The sequence below is a fragment of the Toxotes jaculatrix genome, chromosome 21 (assembly GCF_017976425.1).
Source record: "Toxotes jaculatrix isolate fToxJac2 chromosome 21, fToxJac2.pri, whole genome shotgun sequence".
NCBI lineage: Eukaryota > Metazoa > Chordata > Actinopteri > Toxotidae > Toxotes > Toxotes jaculatrix.
This window is the reverse complement of record NC_054414.1, coordinates 13,203,678-13,225,925: the sequence shown is the minus strand read 5'-3', so window position 1 is coordinate 13,225,925 and position 22,248 is coordinate 13,203,678. Positions and strand designations below refer to the sequence as shown.

General features: G+C 40.7%; 1 protein-coding gene across 2 annotated transcripts in view; it reads right to left on the bottom strand.

Annotated features, from left to right (window-relative positions):
- Positions 1-646: 646 nt before the first annotated feature.
- adkb (adenosine kinase b) overlaps positions 647-22,248 on the bottom strand; it is a 96,497-nt gene continuing 74,895 nt past the window's right edge. For both annotated transcript variants that reach the window (XM_041066607.1, XM_041066608.1), the window contains exons 8-11: positions 12,384-12,419; positions 8,721-8,835; positions 2,164-2,250; positions 647-1,844 (exon numbers count right to left, since the gene is read on the bottom strand). In XM_041066607.1, coding sequence (XP_040922541.1) covers positions 1,720-1,844; positions 2,164-2,250; positions 8,721-8,835; positions 12,384-12,419 — 363 coding nt within the window. In that variant the 3' untranslated portion in view covers positions 647-1,719. The remainder of the gene's footprint in view (positions 1,845-2,163; positions 2,251-8,720; positions 8,836-12,383; positions 12,420-22,248) is intronic.

The following is a 22,248-nucleotide window of genomic DNA, read 5'->3' as shown; positions in this document are numbered from 1 at the left end:
GATGAGTGTTGAATTGTTTTCCACATAACACTTGAGACACTGCCCAACACTTCTGCTGGCCCACAGTCAGTGGGAGGGTGGGGTGGGAGGGGAAGGCCCTCCCTCTGATCCCCGTCTCCAACCCCCAGCGACAGCACAGCTGGGTATGAAGGATCAGCCTAATTTCCAGGTCCCTCTAATGATCGCCACGAAGAGCGACCACTAATCCCTAAACTGAGAAAAATGATCTCCTGTAGCCCTGCAGTGCAGCTCCAGACCCCGAGAGTCCAGTTAGGACCCAACGAGCTAGAGTGGGGGTGAGCGAGGACACCAGGCTGGTCCTGCTCCCCCCTTCCTCCTTCGTGCCCTCCATAATGGGGCGGGGGGGGGGGGGGGGGGGGGGTTGTTGAGCTGTCCTAAAGTGATTAGCATGAGGGAGCCTGTGGCTGATTAAATAATGGCAAAATACACAAACCCATGTGTTATAACATTAATTTGACTTTTGTGTTTTTTTGGGGGTGTATTGACAGAAATTTCAATTGCTGATAATACAAAATCTTACATGTCGAAACTGACTTTGTTTTTTAACAGGTGTATCTCGGTAGGATAAGTTTGGTATTGTTTTATTTGTATCATAACAAAAAAAAAAACATTCTTTCCAGTTTTGTACTGTTTAAACTGTCATTCCTGGAAATTGGAAAGCAGCCCAGAATGGCACCATATCTATGATTTCTGCAGTATTACAGCTGAATATTAAAGGAATATTCAACTGAAAATGTACATACTGATAGGACATAGTATCACAACACTCACCCCCTAGAGGCTTGAAAGTAGGCTCTAAAAAGTTTGTTACACACTGCTATGAGAAGGATGGTACTCATAGTTTGCACTAACTACATGACTTCTGTGCCACACTGTTGCCTCCTCATAGCTCAGAAGCTCCAAAGGAAGAAGTGTAATTAGAAATTTATTTGTGAAGCTTTGACTATTAGGAACATTTGGAGCATAAGGATCAACAGTGGAGAAGTGGATTACGCAGCAGGAGTGGTTTGAGAAACATCTATGTGTGTTTAAAAAGTTTTTTTTTTTTTTTTTTGGCCTTGACTCTGGGTCACCATTGGAATTGATTGTAACTCCTCCATGAAGGAGCAAGAACCAAACTTTTCGGAGCCACATGTCCACAGAAACTTTTCAAACCTATCCTGCAGGATAATGTGCGTCTCCACCACTGAGCCGATCTCCAGTATGATCCAAACTACCATCGCCTTGCAAATAAATCACTAAATATACCACCTCCAGCAAAGCTTTACAGCAATGACGAGGTGATACTGGGACATGGAACTAGAGTCTTTAGCTCTGTTGGGGAGAAACAGTCCGTTTCAAACATAGAGAACATATGGATCAATGGTGGAGAAGTGGATTATGCTGTAGAAGCGATTTGACAAGTGTCCCCCTTTCAGGCCTAGGTGTTCAGTTTTCTGATACCAATAATTGATTTTCAGTGGAATGCTCCTTTAAACATGACCAACATTTAATACTAGTACATTGTTTGAACTGTATTAAAATATATGAGATGCTTATTCGAACTTGATAAAATATCCAAGGTGCAGCACTTGAGTGTACACACAGTCCCATGCCGTCAGTCACTGTAAATAGAAAAAAAAATGTACATAAAATCCGAAAGAAGCATACATATCCAAGTATCTTGTGGAAAAGACAAATGATCAGTGCTCAGATGCATCAGTGAAAGTCTGGCTTCTCTGGGAAGGTGCACCCGACCCGTCTGATGATGACGTTGGCGGCGTAGTGTCCGGCACGGATACACTCCTCCAACGCATGCTCTTGGACCAACGCAGAGAGGAATCCTGGGTAGACAGAAGAGCAGAGGCCAACCCGGAACCATCCATCACTTCAAAAATAGTTTGGGGAGCAGTTGGTACTAATATGAGCAAGGTACTAATGGCCTCTGGAAAAAGGAACAACACTTTCAACCTCAACAGGACCCAAATGATGACTGTTTTATGTGGTGCTATGATCAGCTCGTACAGAGTAAAAACAGCAGGCTAAATGTCACGCTCATATAATCTGGAGACATTACTACGTTACCTAGCTGGCCAGTATCAAAGGTTAATTGGGAATGTACATAGAAGTCAAGCTGTGTAGAGAATAATTTTCATGCCATACCTCCCACGAAGGCGTCTCCTGCACCGTTAGTGTCCACAATATCGTTCTGGTCAATGTCCAAAACGGGGAACATGGTCACCCTCTCACCTGTGGTCAGGACACAGGAAGGCTGTTAATTAAAGCTGAACACTAGAGTTTTAATTTCCGTTCTTACCCCCCAGGTTTTGGCTTATTATTTCTTTGATTGTAACTTTTATAGGTCATTTTACACAGCAAGGCTTTGTCAAAAATTACAGATACTCTGTCATTTGATTCTAGCACCTCAAAATACAATTGTTTTTTGGTTAAGTATATCACTGCAAGTGTGTTATTATTGTTAGCAAGCTCAAAGTTGCTGTGTCTAAGTAAGCTACACAGAGCCACTAACACAGCTGTAGACTCAAAGGCTTGTTCATTTATTTATTTATTTATTTCAGAAATAGGGAATAAAGGCAATCACAAGTTCTCAGAGCCCAAAGTCATGTCTTTAAATAGTTTGTTTTTTACAACAATATATTGGCTTTGATATTGGCTCAAAGCAACAGATGATCATCAACATCTCTACAGCTTTAGGTGAGCGCTCTAATAAATTAAAAACAATGCGAGAGCAGTTACTGTGAGTTGTTCCAGTTCAAAACGGAATCGAGGGTCTCTTATTATCTTCAGTGGATTATACTGCTTCAATTATCAGTAGCATATGCACTTCAAAGAGACTTCCAGATTAAAGGAGAGGGGGAAAAAAGAAACAAAAATCTACCAGATGACAAAGTCTAGAGGTGTAGAGTGACATTAAATCAGCAACTTATGTCAGAACAATCTAAACCACACACACAATCTTCAAACAATCCAAGGCTCTGGTGTCGACGTGAACCTTCAAAAAGGTGCAGGAGACAAAAGACTGACATGTGGATAAAAGGAACATGAGGAGGCTGACAGACCTCTTATTGAGGAAGAAAAGGTTAAGAGTTTAAGGAGAACACGAGAAAAAAAAAAAATACAAAAAAGTTGTTTAATGAGGCTCCCTGATCTCTCTCTCCCTAATCTAACAATGGCTCACAGAATATCTGATCTGGAGACAAGACACCCCACCTTATCAATTTTTGAATACATTCCTGTCCTTGTCCTACGGGTCAGAACATACACAACCTGCAGCTGAGCATATGTTCGACATCTGATGTCAAGGGAATTACTGTAATACACCAGTTGTGAGAGAAACTCCATTAAGTTGTGGTTGAAAATGACGTTTTACAGAGCAGAATGCGAATGTATTACAGGTCAGGTACCGAAGATAAATCAGATAAAGCGTTATATTGTGTTTTCATAATGACACATTTTCTCTTTAAAGGAAAGCAGCCGATTGTCACTTTGATAATAAATTACAATAAGACAAGAATCCTTTTAGGATCAGCTAATTAGTAGCATAACGACTTTGCTTAATTAATGCCACAGACGAAGCTTGAGAATCCTCCTCCCTCTTGAAATGATTAACCGCACATGAAAAATGTGCTAATAATAAATTCCAGTTTGTCAGTTATTCCACAGTTAAGACACTCAAAGTCGTTAGATGTGGTCGTGCTTATGCGACGCACTTTGCGGCCGTAAAAACCGAATGCTTTAAATTCTGGGGCTGCTGCACTTGTTCAGCGCAGATTCTTCTGCTGTTCACTAGACCCAAGAAGTCAAAAGAGAAATAACTGTATGTAAATATGTTTACAGTAGTTGAAACAAATGGTCACCTGCTCCATTGGGGGCGGGAGAGGAGCAGTCAGATCCTACTGGTAAGGCAGTTTGCAAGCAGGTAACCTCTCACGTGAAGTAATACTCATCTTTGTGATAACACTGCATCTCGAGGTGTCAGAATTCATTGCACAGACATAAGAATCTGTGAGACCTATTGCTATGTTGTGACAATTAACAGTTCTGTTTTTAGATTCTTATTGAAATCCTTCTTTTAAAAAATCCTTTCACTTAGGAAAAGAGGACTCTTCTATTGAACTGAGGTATAAACTGTGGTGTTCTCCAGATCCCTTGACTTTTCAAACCTTAGCATGCTAATATGCTCGACTAAGATGGTGAACATGGTTAATATTATACCTAAACATCAACACATAAGCAATTTTCCTGAATATGACTACAGATGTTTTTCAAAATCCCTTAAATTGTTGGTAAAACATGAACATGTGACGTCGTCTTCACATTCCTGACTGATCAGCTCACTGTGGGCTGCATGACAGTGCTGATGGCACTTACAGTTACTTTTCTGTTGTTTCTAGATACATGGCACAATAGACATCCCTTAGTCCTCTTGCTTCTATTATTGCAAAGTTTGTTCTCTGCTGCTAGGGGAAAGTTCACGTAACCTCATTGATGCAAATTATTTAATTTGACTGACATGTTAACTCAAGTTACAGTCCAACAATTCCCCAGCCATCTGTAACAAAGATCTCATTGGCAAAAATCTGTCATGGAAATGGCAATAAAGGGAAAAAAAAAAAACCTCCTGCCAAAATACTCTGACTCTGTTGTTACTGGCTTGTAGAACGTCTGAGAACATCACTTTGCTGAACTCATTTCACATTTCACTGTAATGAGACCTGAAGCATTACTTTCAATCAATAAAACTCTGCTGTACTTTTATTTTTAACTGTTAACATATACTTGTTCCTAGAATCTGGTGAATTTGAATTCTAGAATTTGACAAAATGAGTGAAGCGGCATGTTGGTGGTGAATATGTGGGAGTGTAGTATGGCTTTGCTTTAACAAGTAACCTGCAACAGAGTAAAAAATAAACTGAGAAAAAAATTAAATGGAATTCAAATACTTCCTTGCAGTAAGCTATAATTGTGTGCTTTTGTTAATTCGCTCTTCATAATTCCCTCATTACAACTCTTGAATGGTGGTGATTAAACTTAAGAAATTCTTTCAACAGGCGTCTCTTTGAAATGAGTATCAATTAAGTCCTTTATTATTGACTATTCTTTTTAACAATGCCAATTCACAGCACAACACTGACTGAGAAAATGCTCTCCTGTTCAAAAAGCGACTGTACATGCAAATAAGATGACCTCGGCTTTATTGGAAAATGAGCATATGGAGCGTTGTTTTGACTCTGAAATTATTACACACCTCACTTGGTGGGGTTCCAGCGCTCAGTATTGTTGCTTTGACAGAAAACAGGTGGATCAGATAGTTGGCAGGTCATTAAAATTAACTTTGATCCTGTATCACTTTATTATCTACATAAGTAAAACAATCAATACATTATTTAAAATCCTGAGCTGCCAAGTGGCTCAGTTACACATGACTATTTTGCAAAAAAAAAAAAGGCATGAGCTAAAGTACTCAACAGAGTTTAAGTACAACATCCTTATGTGAGAAACTTGCCTGAGAATACTTCTTCTGGAACGTTTCCTGTTGCGTTTCAGCCAAACTCTGAGCCTCGGAGAGGAAAACGTTACCGCTTTATTGGCAAACGCGACAGGTTAGGAGCAAGTTGACATTCAATCTGTTTCCCTATCATAACCAGCATCTTTGTTCACAATTGAGTTAGAAAAAAAAATACATATGCCTGTAATTACTGTAACCACAGGCAAAAGATCATCGCCAACCAATATCCTTTTAAAGAGACATGAAAGAAAACACTTCAACGTGAGATGCCAAGGGAAAAAAAGAGGAGGTAGCACAGGCTGTTAATTGACTTTGTCTATTACGAGGTACAGAGCACAAACATCGTGCTTTTTAAAGAGAATTTCTTCAAGTAGAGCTTAAAATATTTCTGCAATGTTTAATCTAACTTTGGTGAGAATGACAAATTACCCATCTTTTAGAAGAAAAAAAAACCCTAAAGACAAGAGCCTTTTTTCTTGTAGCCAGTATTCTCTTCTTTCTCTGCCTCATTTGATTAACATGTATAGATCAGGTCCTTTTTTTTTCAAAGTTGAAATCTGCCTGCCTTGCCCCCTTGAGAGCCCTAAAACTCGCTTAGAAGCCGAGTCAGGCTTTATCAAGTCCTTATCAGCGATTAGAGCGGCAACCCCTGCTGAATGATCGTTTATTAGATCTCCTCACCGTTAAGGTTCAGGGCACAATGATCTTAATTACTGCTTTAATGGGTGTATAAGCAAAAGCCCAGTGTAGTTCAGCAGTGTCAGTGGCAGCTAAATAAAGGGCCATTTCCCCTGCTCCCAGCTCTTAAAAGGCACGTTTGAAGCGTTGGTGTGATGAAAGGCTCCAAATGAAGGGCAGGAAAAAAAAGAACAATAGCAAATTGACATCTCTTTTTGGAGAATTATACCACGGGGGAAGGCATTCTCCCATCCTTAATCACTATAAAATGGTTTAACATGACATGCAGAGGCTGGCAAATGATCAAATCCTGACAGGAGGACAAATTGCAAACAAAATGAGAGATCAAGTTTATTAGAGCGGCGCCTCTGGGAAATGAAAATCTTTAATTCTCTTTTTACATTGACATTTATTTGGCTGGCATGAACGGCAGCGTTCGCACACACACAGACACACACCAATTTTGCTGCACCTACTACTGTAACTGCTCCACTGTAATGATAGCACAGTCAATGACATTTATCATGTTTGCCTTTGTAGATGACATCTGAAACACATTGTCTTTCATCCCGCCTGCATTCATCATGTATTTTATATAAAGTTCACCGCAGCGCGCTGCTCTGTCTTCATGCAGGAGCAATGAGAGCAGCAGGCAGGAATTATCCATCACCTCCAACACAATGGATGTATTCCTGTTCTTTTTAACTGTTGAGCTTCTGCTTAAAGGTTTCTTTTCAAATTCTCATGAAAGGAAATTCACTTCCAGGAATTCCACTTTTATAATGAAAATTCAAATGAGCTTGTTCAGTTAAAATAAATGCTACTTATCATTTACTGACTTTCACTTGAATCGTATTATGATGATATTATCACATCACACTGCTATTTTACAAAATCCGGTGGTTTGAATTAATGATTCCAAGCAAGCCGGGCCTTTGTTTCACGAGCTTGAAGAGTTTTGTCTGATGTGGTGCATAAAGAGCAGCACACACAAGTTGCATATAACGAGAATGAGAACACCAATATGTGGGAGCCTATAGAGACTAAATTAAAATGATAATTAAAACTTGGCAAAAAAAGTGATTCCACAATAAGAATTATAATTTTCCACATATGTAGGTTTTATTTGATTAAAAGCTAAAATAAAAATGCTGTAATCCAATTAGAATTTTCATGTTCACACACTTGTATGGAAGGGAATCAAGCTGTAAACACGGAATTGACGTTTTGTTTGCAGTTTAGTGCTGGATGGGCAGCTTGCAGAGAGTTTATCAGAGCTTTATTACTGAAAACAACTAGTGTGGTTGTAAACGATGCTGATGAGAGAGAACCAAAAAACAGTAAAGTTGCCGGCCGTAAAACCAAAACAATGGGGTTCAGAGATGTTAAAAACCTCTGCAGAGCTGAGGACGACTGCAGAGTCGTGTTATAATTCTGTGAGTTCATCACTAGGAGTGTTCTTTTTCACATTACACCTACAGCACTTATTAAGATTGCTAAGATCAAAAATTTGAATACTCCCACTTTAACCTTTGTTATACCAAGATAGTCTCTAAAGAGTCCTGGCAAAAATAGTAGCACAGTTTGCAGACAATAAAATAATCATAATAGAAAATACAGAAATAACATGATTACTTCTTGATAATTTAATAATCCCATCAATGACATACTGTACAAAGCTTCAGCTCGTAAATACTCTTGCCAGCGGTATGAAATTGAGGACACTGAACACATGTGAAGACAGTGCCCTGTAGTACTAACAGTCCTGCTGTAGCTGTGCTTCTGCAGTCCCCAGTGATGAGTGATATGTTGGAGTCTTTACCTGAGGCCATCTCTCCCCGTGCACGACTAGTCTGAACTGCAAGGGCAATGAGGAGAGACACCCTGTGGCTCCAAACAAAGGCAAAGGCTCCCAGCAGTAATCGGAAACTATCATCTCTCCCAGCACCGCTTAAACCTGCAACCCCTGCTCAGTTATGATGACACTGCCTTTTAATGTCCCGCTAACAAATATGCCCTGTATCAAAGGAAATTGGACTGATTTGAAGACCAATGTTGTCAACCTCTCCCCAAGGTCACTCTGCCAGCATTTTGCAGGAAAAAAAAAAGGGCAGGATGTAAGAGTTGAAGCATTAAGAATTGCTGAGGACTGGCCTGGAGTCTGTCCAAGACAAAGTTAGAAGTACTTCACAAATCAATGCCTGCTCTCTGCATCCCCCACACTTCTTTTATGCTCTGAAATGACAGAATGTAGTGCAAGCATTCTTTTTTTTTTAACATCTGGTGTCAATATTGGAGGTTAACTTCAAAGAAATTACTGATAGCATTCGGCTCTCTTCAGTCAGCGATCGAGCATCTATTTAAGGCTAAGGTTCTGGAGTTTTGAGATATGAGGTTTAAATGAAGGGTAAAGATGTCCGAAAGGGGGCCAAAGTTGGGATGGCTTCGAGTGATGCTTAAGTGAAAATGTGTGTAGATAAGCCAACAAAGACAGAAAGCAAAAACGGCCTACCAACAGTCGCAACGGTGTCGTCCTTGCCCTGAGTGAAGACCACCACTCGCTGCCTCTTCGTGTTCTCCTTGGGGAGGTTTTGGGTCCTCTTTGCAATCTCTGCAATGTCATCTGTCTGTGAAAAAAAACACCAGAGCACTGGCTGAGTCTGTAACGTTGAATGGATGCATTGTGAAGAGTCATGTCTGAGGAGTTTAGTCAAAGATCATAAGTGTGACTCAGAGAGGTCAGGTTTGTCCAATCCTGGCACACGGATCAAGTGATAATGAAACCAGATGGGCTATGAAACCGTTTCGAGAAAAAGATCAATAGAGGCTCACAATGATGCTTCCATGCAGTTACAGGCGAGCTGAGAAATATTAGAATGTCATATTCCCTAAGTGAGATGAGAATAAGCGTGTGAAGATATGCTGTTGTCAGATAAAGCTACTTCTGCAAGCTAAAGGGATATGTGGTGCGTGTACTGTATCATTCTCCTCCTGAAACAGGCCATTTCTCCTCAGCATCTGCACAGAATGGATATTCTCGCCTGGAGACGTCAGAACTCTCCGGAGTGCTTGCCTTTGATCATGAGAGGGATAAAAAAACCCACACCTGTCAGTGCTACTTTATTATTAACTCATCATGATGTACTATGAGCAGGTGGAATGTCTTTATCGCCATCTCGCAGTGGGGTGGACTCTGCTTTTCTGTGATACAGCACACTGAGGAACTAGCATTAAGGGTCGTAGCTGCCTCTAGCATCTGTATAAAAACTAGCACTCTAGCACCTTCAGGGTGAGCAAATACTGTGGTTATGGGAGTAATCAGTGAGATAGGCTCCAGCCCAATACCACCAGCCACACGGGCTCACTCAAACCAATGAGCTTTTACACCTCTAAATGCTTCCCAAACGTCCTTTAATCAGCCCTGAGAGGTCCAGGGAGACCCTGGGCCGAGGAAAAATGGGTGTAACACTCTAAGTAAGTGCTAATGGTGAGGTTAATACAGAGGCTGTTAGCAAGCGACAGCGAAAAAAAAAAAAAAAAAAGGCAATTTGTCACTGTGACTGGATGTAACCACAAGCACTCCTCCAGACACTGAATGCAAAACCGCACAAGGCTTCGGCACATTGTCACCCTTTGGTTTTATGTTCGCTGACATTAAAAAGGCGCTCTACTACGGTTTAGGAGCTAAAAGGTTCTAAGGGCCAGAGGTGGTAGGGTAAGCATCACGGCTGTTGAGCAGGGCAAGCTACACACACACACACACATACACAACATCCTCCTTTTTGCCTGGCAGAAATACTTACCTGACAGCTTCCTATGGCAAAACAATGCAGAAAAATAACGTATGGCGTGAGTGCAAAACAAATGAATTGACAAATGATATGGTCAATTTGGTTTACTGCTGACAAATGGCAATATTTACGATTGTGAGGCAATTGATCAGACATAATTCAACAAACCGTGAAATATGAAAGCTTTACAAGGGTGTTAAATTGTGTTTCTGTGTTGAAGCCAGTGAGAAACTGATTGTCTCCACTGCAGGCTGCTTGAGAAACACTGCCAGGGAAAGATTCAATTAGAGCTGCGATGCAGATAGTTCTTTGAGCATTTAAAGGAAACAGATCACAATCAGGCGAGTGTGTTCAGATCTGCTGATTGCTGTTTTGGAGAGGACAAGCTTTTTATCTTGTATTTATACTGACGAAGTGCTGCTGTCATTTTTGTTACTCATCCATAATGTGATGATAACAGTGTTTTAGAATACACTCAAAGTGCACCATGCAGTGCTTTTGGAGTCAAAAATTGACAAGTGGGCAGCAACTATAACAATATCCATATACAGTACACCTCAAAAAGGCTACACACAGAATTTTTTTTTTTTTTTTTTGATGTAATGAAATAGTTTTTTCTTTACTACAACTGGAAGATATGTTTCTCAGTTTTTGTTTATTGGTTTATATCACTGATGATATGATTACATTGTGTTTTTATTTTACATTAATCGATTTACTTGGAAAGTTTCAGGAACTTTCAGCCATGTCTTGAATGGACTTTGCCCAGTTGTCATGGAGATGGTTCAGTTATATTCACATAATGTTATTCACTTGATAACAGGTCATTGGATGTGATGCAAGAGATAATCCTTCAACACTGTCCGTGACCACTGAGCAAACTCCTTCTGCTGATGAAAGTCTGGGGATATGGCTGAAAGCTCCAGAAAAAAATTCAGTAAGTGGATCTTGTGGGGGGTTTTTTTTGTGTCAAACTACTATTTCCAAGACCAGTAAAGAATCGTCAAGCTTGTGATTTGTGATAGTTGTATGTGATTTTACACACATTTGACATATGTATATCAGGGCTGGAAAAATCTCTGTATTTTAATGATTTTAACTACATTCACCACAACTATTCTGTATTCATATGACAAGTGTATTGTGTATGTATGAATAACAAATTAATACACATATCAATACATTTTATTTCCTGTTTTAAACTAGAGGCTACTGCACAGTGTATTTATTGATATTTTGAAGACTTGTCAGTGTACAAGTAAAATATGTGGGCCAGCTCATACCATGCAAGAAAAATTGTCATCAGAAAGTGACAAGAGAACAAAAAAAAAAGACGACTGTGAAGAAAACCTCTTTGAACTGCAACCATCTAGAAAAGCAGAAAGTACAGTACACAACACTGATGTTATCTGAGAAATCACATTCATCCAATGCAATTTCGCAGAGTGTTCTGGCAAATCAGGTTGACATGGAAAATGTCAAAGAATTGTAACTACTAGCAGAGTCTACACTGCCCTTTGTGTTTTTTTTTTCATGTGAGCCCCCCCCCCCCCCGGCAACATTTTCCTGCCCTCATCCCTTCTCCTCTCTTAAACCTGTCACTGCCATCAGGATTGCATTTCTATTCCAGTCACGTTGATCACACCGTTAGTGATTCTGGATGACAATTATTCACACAGAGCAGAGCCATATTCAAGGCAGCTCTACCTTTGAAAGAGAGAAGGCACTTAAAATACCTGAGCCCGTTCTGAAAAAAACTCACACACACCGGCTATTTGTGTTTTTGATTCCGCATTTAAATAGCAGTGCGGGGAATATGCAAAACACAAGTAAAAATAGACCAAGAGAACATACATTTTACACTTAAGAGGCAGCCCCACTTTAAAACACATAGTGTACATTCTATGGGGTAACAAGCACTGTAATTTTCATTTCCATAATCTAAAACCACAAGTGGCTGTAATTTGGTTATTAAAAGACTACAGTGTGTTTCAGTGTGGTGTAATGCTATAGCAGTGAAGGGAAGACATATCATCCCTGAGTGCAATGAAGATAATGAGGAGGCTTTTTAACCAGGCAACCTGATGAGCCCCGAGCCTGCAGAGAAAGGCTTGAAACCATGCCCAACTTCTCAGCTTCCCAAGAGGCTTTTCAAAATTCAATAAATAACATCTGTAGGCGATGTTGGGTGCAGACCTAGCAGAGTGCGTCATAACAGAGAGCTGGCTGAACAAAGAAACCATGACGACTGCCAGGTTTCCATAGCAACTGCTGCAAGGCCTGGAGAGTATAATAGCACATCAATCACTGTCCAAAAAGAACTTCATTATCAGCAAAAACAAACCTTTAGGATCTGTTTAGTGTGCAATTGCTGGTCAACTCACCTCAAAGCCCAGCTCTTTGGCAAATGTGGCCGCCTCCTAGAAAAGATAAAAAACACACAGATACACAGACACACACACACACAAATGAGCAGTTAATTACAGAGTCACAAACAGAGCAGAATGTCACACTCCAGACGTGGAAGTTAAAGCCATCTCGCTTCCCTCTGCTCCTCACATGTGTGGCCGTGTCACTTGAGAATAAGTAACCTGAGTTAGTGTTGCTCCGCCAACTCCTGATTTAATAGGCATGCAGCCCACCCATTTAATCTATTGCCCCACTTCATCTCATATTACCACAGCAGCATGAGATAACACCACGTCAGCCTCTAGCCATGAAACCACCACTGAAATCATGAATATGTGCTGGTATGTGGGAATCCCCAACACTGCAGGCATTCAGCACCCACTATATGCTGCTGTAGCCTCCTAACAGGTGCACGTTAAAGGTCCATACCAGAATTTATGCAAGTTTTTGCTTCTTTACTGCCACTCACGTAAACTTGACATTTTTGCAGACCATTATCAAATACATGCTGTAGTTTTAGTTTTTCAGACATATTTTCCTCTACCACTTCAAGCAGCCATTGGTTTCCATTTATTACCATATAACAAGAAATTCTAAATATAAAGAGAGTAGACAAATAGATTTAGATCACAGATTTAGCTTTTCTTATGTGTTCCTGCTGTTCAAGAAAGCCACTGAAATTATTGGCAGCATTGGGAATTTTAGTCTTCTAATTGATTTTCATACCCTTAGGAAATTAATAGACATGGATGGAAAACAGTGGGTGTGGGTGTCTAAAATGAAATGAATATCCAAAAAAAAAAAAAAAAAAAAAAAAAAACTGCTATAAACTGGTATAAATTACACCAGTGCTTTTGAGATGAGCTTTGGGGCCTGTTAATTGATTTCTCATATTGTACAGAAATGAATGGAAACAAATGGATGCTTGGAATAATTCACCAGCATGATTACTAGTGATGTCCAGTATCTGATTTGCAGTAAATATGACAAAACTTGCAAAACAGCTGGTGTGATCCTTTAACTGATGACAGAAGCTGTTGCTTGTCAGTTGAGAACGATGCCACAAATCATGACAGACAACCTCCTGCACTAAATTCACTTTTGACCCCAGACGGGGCAATAAGTTGATGCTATGACTCTAAATAATCCAATTATCTGCAGAGGGGGGGCCAGTGTTTGCGTGACCTTGGGGAGAGGTTGACAACCTGGTCCTCAAACAGAAGGGGAGGAGATGACATGGAACAATAAGGTTACTGGTCCCTGGAGGAAAGCCTCATGGCTCTCTGCCTTGGATCAACATCACAGCGCCAGCAATATGTCAATTCATCACCCCCCTTCTCCTTCAACACACACACACAGAGCCTAAGACACTAGTCAATTAGCCACTGTAGTCAAGAAGCAGTTTTATAATGAGTAAAGGTTAGTAGTCTTTTCTCCTCCATTCGCCTCCTCAATCTATTGAGGGCTTAGGTCTCACATTTGTTTTCATTTATTTACAGCCACATATTGACTTTTCTCCTCAGGAATGTTCCATCACAGGCGAGCATGAGGCATCTCGCAGGGACACGAGCATCTTAGAAAATGTCTTGTCAAAACGGTGATATTTCATCTCAAAGCATTTAAAGGAGACACATGAATGAAGGCTTGAATAACGATGGTGCTGCTGAACAGCACATGCCTCTATCTCACCCTCCGTCTCTCTCTAGTTAGCAGCTATAATATTTGTGAGAAAAGCTTTTCGAGAGAGAGAGAGAGAGAGAGAGAGAGTGTGGGTGTTAGAAGAAAAGATAATTGAAGCGATGTCTATGAGCCACATGTGTGCAGTGTAATCCCTTTTAGGAATTTATTAATTTCTATGAGCTGTTATGAATGCCGACATCAAAAAATATTTGGTAGCATAAGCTCAGCTAAACCTAATGTATTGGTATGATAAATACTGGATGGTGGTAAATATGCAATTACTGAGACTACACAAGCAAGCCAATAAAACTGAAATGATAGGCAATAAAAGTCACTATTCCTTAAGGGGCTTACAGCATTAATATTCAAACATCTTATGTTTCAGGCTGTGTATGTTTCACATTTGACGTGTGCTGTTTTGGTATGTTGTGGTAGACGGTTTTCGAATGACGGTCCATGTGCTTCTACAGCTGTCGCAACAATGACAAGTGCTTCGAGTGACATCTGGGCAAAATCCTCTCGTGCTCAAAAAAGCATCTCGTTTGTTCAGAGATTGCTGTGATTGCATGCTCGCCTTTGATGAGCCGCTCTGAGTGTGGTTCCGAAGGAGAGAGGACTGTTGCACATTTCGGGGGCCAGTAAGTTCTCCTCCTTCCCCTCCTCAGGCAAACAAGGTAAAAGATAACAAGGCGGGCTGAGTGCATGAGCCCTCTGCAGCCATAGTTAGTATAAAGCTATCAGAATGTGTGAGATGTTACTGCTGTCAGAGGCTTAAACAGTCAAAGGGATATTTTTAGAGAGCTTAAGCTAATAATCCAGAGCCCAGCCAGGGGGGGCGGGAGTCTACAATTTCTTGCCAAGCAAAATGAAAACGGAAATACACACTTCATGCAAAGGGCAGTTTTCAAAGCTTCACACTTTGTTTTTCTTGACACTGCAAGTGACAGGAGCCTAGCAGGTCTGGCTTAGAAATAGTCTGTGCAGCCACAGTATGATTTGACTCTGTGTGAATATGGGCTCTATATTCTTCTTTTTAATCAGCCTGAATGTCTCAGCCTGCATTCATTAATCATCTAATATCTCCTCATAAATAGAGGAGCAAAGTAGGCATTCAGGATTCTGGAAGTTAACGCCATATCCATTTCCTTGTAGATAATGTCAGCCGATTTGCGGTTGGGGCACTTCTGAGGCTTGGATGGACACAAAACTCATCCTGTTGAATCGTCAGTGCAAACTATGACTTGTTAAATGATAACAACTCCCAAAGAGCACTGTGGTTAAAAACATTCAATCAGAGATTTTATAATTTGGTAGACTGTGTAGGCACTGGCACAATTTAGCAACTTTCTATGTGATTGGCCACCTGGGAGCACTGCAAACAAGCTACAAACACAAAACTGGCAAATTATCAAAACAAATTTATACAGTGAACTTTTTAGCAAACAGTTATTTAGACATCCTAGAGACATAATTTTCTTTAGGCTCATCACTATGAGAGAGACCCTTCACATTCAAGCAGTTCTGTGATTCACTGTTCAATAAAAGTACTGATTACATCCACTTTAAGCATAATGTATAAAGCTATTATTAAATTATCTCATGTTGCTATGTTCATTTACAGTGCCCAGAAATACTTTCAGAATCAATGGGCCCATCCACTTTGCTACTCTGCGTCTCATCAGACATTTCCTACTGGTCGTAACATTTAATGCTTGTTTGCTTGGTAGATAAGGACGCCCGACAGACATGATATTAAGAAAACTACAAAAGCTATCAGCTCTCATCATAAATTATTAGCAGTAACAAACCAAAGCAAGCATTTACTTTTTTTCTGCTCTGTGTAACAAGTTGTTGAGCATATGTCACAGCAGGAGTGAGAGTTGGAGGAAAAAAAAAAATCCAATTTCAGTGTTTCCCAAAGAATCTAAATCAAAGAGCAAACCTCAGTGCTAAGGTTAATAAAAGTTGATAAGCTGAAAAGCGTAACTCCCCCAGGCCATTCAGAAAATAGGCATTTGCTTGACCGTGTTAGCCCAAGCTGATGCTGAGGCAGAAATTGAATTGTATTGTATGGTACATTTGTGTGTGTGTGCGTGTGTGTGTGTTGGGAAGGGGGGGGGGGCATACACGATACTGAGGAGGGTATAGCCCTGACAAGTTATTTACAACAACATCCCTGTTTTCTTCTTCTTTTCTAGGCATTTCAATAAGAGCTCATTTCAAAGACATGAGTGTTTTCAGCCTAGAACCATTTTAGGAGAAAACTGACGTTCACTATTGTAGCAAATGTGTCTTTTTAACTGGTTTAGTCGTCACACTGTGCACTAGAGGAGAACAAATCATTAGGTCTGGATAGATCAGTTGGAAATGACAAATCACTTGGTGTAGAAACCTTTTAAACTAAAGTGAGCATGACTGGGTCATGACATCTAAAATAATTCAGCAAATTATCACTACTTTATATAGGCTATATATATGAAAACAATGCCACATGATGTTTCCCTCATTCCCTGAATGTAAGTGTATGACATCACTGATGTGAGTCAGACAGCTTTTCATAAATGCCCAGTGAAAACAACATCTGGCATTCAACTCAAGCATTTCCAGCCAGATTACTCCAGCATACATTATAGTGGGGGTGGGTGGGGTGGAGAATGAATAACTAATCGGGGAGATGGCATCAGCAGGGATTGTCAGTGCCCTTGACTTGGACTCGGGGTCACAAACATGACTTCTCCTGGATGTCAGGACGTCAACCCCCAGCACGAGTCCAGGTGCTGCTGAACAGGAAGCTGCCACCTCAACAGTATGTGGGCCGATAACGACTGCAGGTGATTATCAATATCATCATGCAAGCTGATAGCGCCTCACTCATGCTGGGTGGAAGCAAGGCAGCCGCTCGCTTGCTACCGTGCAGGACAGATTAGGAGGAATAAATCACCTGCACCGAGCTCTCCTAAAGCTCCCAGGAGAATGTAGCAATCTTGCTCAAGCATGACATGCCACAAACATAAGGGTAAACACACACGCAAGAATAACACACTCCAGAGAGGCAGGAGTCGCTTTTACCACCTTTGGGAATTTACTCAACAGCAACTGATGGCATTTCACTTTAGTTTTTAGTGAGCCATTAAGTGGCATGTTTCATCTCTACCTAGTTATTTTCTTACATTAGGGTGTGATTGTACAGTTTTAATATGCACGTCAGTTTTTGTGTTACTGACAGATTTACATCTGCCATGCACAGGCAGTTTAGCTGGATTCCTAACTAGGGCTTCCTCTAACTCCCAAACGCATTACCTCAAATTTGTCCTCTTATCAGTGTTTCTCTAATGTCTTAAAGTAAACTTGTGAAAAGGCACTTACAAAAAACACCTGCTAGCAATTGTGTGTTTTTTCCTTCTTAATAACTCCATTGTTTCCACCTCTGCTTCATACAACTCCGTCCACTGTTCACCAGATGGTGTATTGTTGTGAGACAGAGCATTTACATTTGCAATACATTCTGCAGTGCATAAGATGGTATTAATTTTCAACTTCTGTCAAATATCTGCTCGCCTCAAGCTATGTTCATTTTATAATGCATTGTTGTAAACTGCAATGTCACATCTGCTTAGAGACAGGGGTGTCTTGATGACTTTTTTGTCCCCAATCCGAATCCATTACAACTGAATATCTGTTGACCTGATATCTGATCTAATTAAACTGCATATATCTGTATCATGTCCTATACACCAAAATGCACGCTTACAATATGCCTCCAGTAAAATTAAATATGTTTGATGGCTGAATGACTCTGCATTAAGAAAACCTAGTTTGCATAACATTTTCCTGTAATACTCTGTTCAGTGTCTGATTGTGTTTTCTGTGGGGAGAGGCGCGTCAGTGTGGATCTGATGTGGTAGGATTTGGACAGGATCTGAACAGCCTCTCTTCATCTTCAGCATGAAAAAAAAAACTTCAGTTCATTTGTAGTTTTCAAGTGACAGCAACACTTTAGAGGCTTGGTTCACCTGCAAAATGCCACTGAAATAGATGGAAAATGACTGTTTCGCTCGCTGTCATTTCTTTAGTTAAAACTGCAGTTCACTTTTTTTGTGCATTCCGGTGTTAACTTGCTCTCAACACTGCAGCTGTACTTTCTGCTATAAGGGAACACGATGGGGCATTTTTGAAAGCTGGCACTTGGAAGAGATTGGAAATGGCTCAGGCCTTGTGTAGTTGGCAACAACCTTGATCCTGATTCTGTGGATCGATTCGGAACGACAGCACTTAAAGAATGTACTTCTTGTTCATTCTGGACTTTGTGCCATGAAGTTGATCAACTGATTGTAAGTATTTTACTTCACACAGTAGGGAGGTGTGTTTTAACTTTGCCATAAAGTTTAATTATACAGCAATATGGAGTGTGCAAACTCCTCAGCATTTTAGAGTTAAATTATGCCAGTTCATTACTAGTAGTACCTGCAAACAAAAAAAATGGCCTCTGGATAAGTGGAAATGTAAAATAGAACCAGAAGCAAGGAAATAACCAAAAATAATTTGGTTCAAATCCATTTTGATGAGATTTGTCCAAACTTGAAAGCAAGTGCAGGGTTGACCTAAGCTTTCATGTGACCAATTTCAACAGTGCCCTTGCCTGCCATTCCATTACACACCTCTAGCAACAGCCTCTGCTCTCATCTAACTCAGTCTGCCAACAAGGGCAGGAGAGAGTTCTCCTTGCAAGCCCACAGGGACAGCGGCAGCACCTACAGCACAGGTCCAAAGGTTAAACAATCGGAAACATGTGCAGTACATAAATATCTCCGCTGATAGCAATCGCAGCAAGGGAAAGAAGGGTTTGCATAAGGGGCTTAGAACAGGGGATGTAACCTCAGATAGAGCAGGAGGGAGCAGCAGGCATTCAGCCGGTCTGGTGGGGCTAATGGAAGCAGTGGCAGCGGCAGTAGCAGCTTTGTGCTGGGGGGAGTTAGTTATCAGACTGATGGCCTTATCAGCACTAAGGGCCTCTATCACACATCTCACCTCTGGGCTCTAACAAGGGGTCAGCCAACAACGTCAGACTACCAGAGACTGGCTATCTCTCAAGGAACAGCACTGGATGAATGAAGAATGGTGGATGAACTGGTCTGCTCGACGAGCAGAGCTAATGCAGCAGCTTTTAACTAATTCTCATAACTCGTGTCCCACTCAAACTTCCACATTTTTTGGAATTTCAAGATTTTTGATTCTTTTTGCATCATGAAATGTTTGTCCCCAGGTTACATCATAATTTCAATAATCTCGACTTGACAGTTAAACCTCTCTTGCTAGTTTGACTGTACTGGAGTCAAAAAGTGATCAAGCAAAGGCAGTTAGTGCCCCTAAACTTACCTGAATAATTTACTTGAGGAAATATGAGCTGCTAACACAACTGAGAACTCATTTTGTTCTCCAGTGAAGTTTTACTTTTGCTCCACTAAGTTTTATTGATCGTCTGGAGGCTTGTTTGGTCAAGGTCCACCTGATCGTATTTTTCAGGATCCAGGACTTCCACAATCAGAAGCTTGGGGTTTCTCAGTCATGCATAAATAAATAAATAAATAAAACTAAACAAGCAATCTTGATTCCAGCTCTTGGGGGCACATTTTCAGGGTCAATACATGAAATTATCTTCAAATTTAAGTGATAGAAAATAATGCGCTTGGGTGAAACAGTAAATTAGGAAGTTGTTTAGCACTTGTAGAGTTTTGGTTCTCTGAATACTCTCTAGCTATAAACCTGCTGCTGACGGCCTTGAAAATGTATTTTCTTAATCACTGATGGGATGGTGGGAAGCTATAACAGCACTGGCTATTTCACGAGAGACTGATGTATTCGTGTTTTGCCTCTCTCTGGTTTGAAATGGGAAGGAAAAGGTGTTGGGTTATTTCCACACACATGAATCAGAATGAAACAAAATAAGAATCCAGCAACACTTTGAGCTGCTCTCGGTCCTGACGAACCAGATTAAGTTACTATGTGAGTTTTAACTACTATTAATTTGTAACTAAATATGTTCGTTCTGTTGACTGTTATTTAGTGACAAATACTTAACATTATAGAGAAATACAACATTTTAAACCTAGATGTTGGTTGCTGCTAATTGCTTCTATCTTTTTGGAGCTTTGCTGTCATGTTTGTGTAACCCAGTATGGTCATTCTTTTGTTTTCTTTCTGTTTTGCATGAATATGTGCATTCATATCAGATATTTTTTGAAGCTTTGGAGTTTTACTCTGCATAAACTTTGCTTCAAAAACTGACCTGTGAATAGTGACGATGTTTATGCGTATGCATTTATTTTTCACTCTGGATAAGAACAGCCTTTGTTGAAAAGTGAGCTATAAACCTTTTGATGAGGTTGAACCCACCTTCCTTGCAGTCCATCAGTTCCTTGCAGCTTATTATCCAGTAAATTCAACAGACATTTGGTTGCAGGCACTGCAAACAAAGGTCAAGAAGGCAGCCAGCTTTCTTTCTGCTCTGAACTGCTGAGAACAGTGACCATGCCCTCCTGTGTATAATAAACATATGAGCATTTGGCCTGCTCTATTTACCTCCTAATGAGAAACAAAGATCTGCTCTGGAGGGACTCGCATGCTTCAGACAATGAAAAAGCAGGGGGAAAAAAAAAAAAGCTCTCAGAATAATTCAAACCATTTGTGCGCACAAGGGACATGAGAGCTTTGTCTGAATAAATTGGCCATACAAAAACTGAGATGATGTCCAGTGTTATCAGTTTATGTGGCATAAGATGGCCATTTGCCAGATGAAAACCAGCACGGAAGGCGGCACACCTTCAACAAGGAGGTTAAATCATTTCACATGTATGCACACAACTAACATGTGATAGATGCTGCAGGGAGAACAAAATAACCACATGGCTCCTCTAAAAGGAAATGCTTGGCATGATGCAATAAAAAAAAAAAACGAATTAGAAAAACAAATATTTCATTCAGTTGAAGTGGGAGCAATGGGCAGAGTGAGCTAACTAACGTCTAAAATAAGCCCATAGGTTCCATTAACCATTGCATGAGGCAAATTCATTTGGTAGTACGGGTGGGTAGATTATGCTTGTTGATTGTGTCTTTGTCTTTTGCTTCTCCAGAATTTTCTAACGAAGAGGAGAACAGGGGAGTCCTCCAAATGATACTGGAAAACATGACTGTATAGCCTGGACTGTGGGAATACAATCATGAGTAGACAAAGGCCAGTTCTCCCGCCAACTCTGTCTGGATAAGAGGAATCAGGGGGAGGGGGGGGGCAACCAGCCAAACTCCGAGCTGCAGTGATTTTTGGGGGAAGGATAGGCGTGAGGGTTGTAAGGGTATCTGGGAAGCCCACTGGTTCAAACTTCTTCGAGTCCCTCCAGCAACAAGCTGATATTCTGCACTCTCTCCTGCTGTGACAGAAATACACTGGCCTCAGCGCCAGCAGAACGTGGGCACTATTGATCTGCTCCCGGCGCAATATCTCCTCTTACATCCATAATTATTCTCCTTCAGAGGACTCCACCGTGTGCCCTGGCTGCCCGACTGGCTGGCTGGCTGGCTTTCTATCCGCCTCCTTGTTAAAGATGCTCTATGGTCTCACATTTCATGTTGCACTGCCAAAGACCCCCCTCTCTTAACCCCGGCATTTTCGAATATTTCATGGTTCAATCCCAGGGTTGGGGAAGGCGGCTTCAGCACGGCACAATTACAGTGGTTAGTCGGACTCCTCTGGTGGAGCCATGCTGGCTTCCAAAGTACCATGACTCGCAAACAGACAGGCCAGGAAAAACAGAGGAATGTTAGAAAGATCATTCCTCTTCTGTGCTGAATCCTCTCTCTGCCTGTATACAGACAGGAAAAGGCTAATGGTTTAATTGAAGCAGCTGCAATATCCTGTAGCGTTACTTTATGAGATTGAGCAGTGGTTCCCAACCTTTTTGCTTGTGGCGTTTTAAAGTGAGAAGAAATAAAACTGTCCTTGTCCTACAAATGAAAAACTGAATTTGCAAGTAACTGAACACCCTAATGTTAGATAATGTTATAGGAAACTTCAGGTAGATGCATAACTGCAACTATGTTGTTGCATAACTCACATTAGTGAGTTCGTTTGGAGACTCTGACTTTTTCTTATTTGTGCTACTGTTC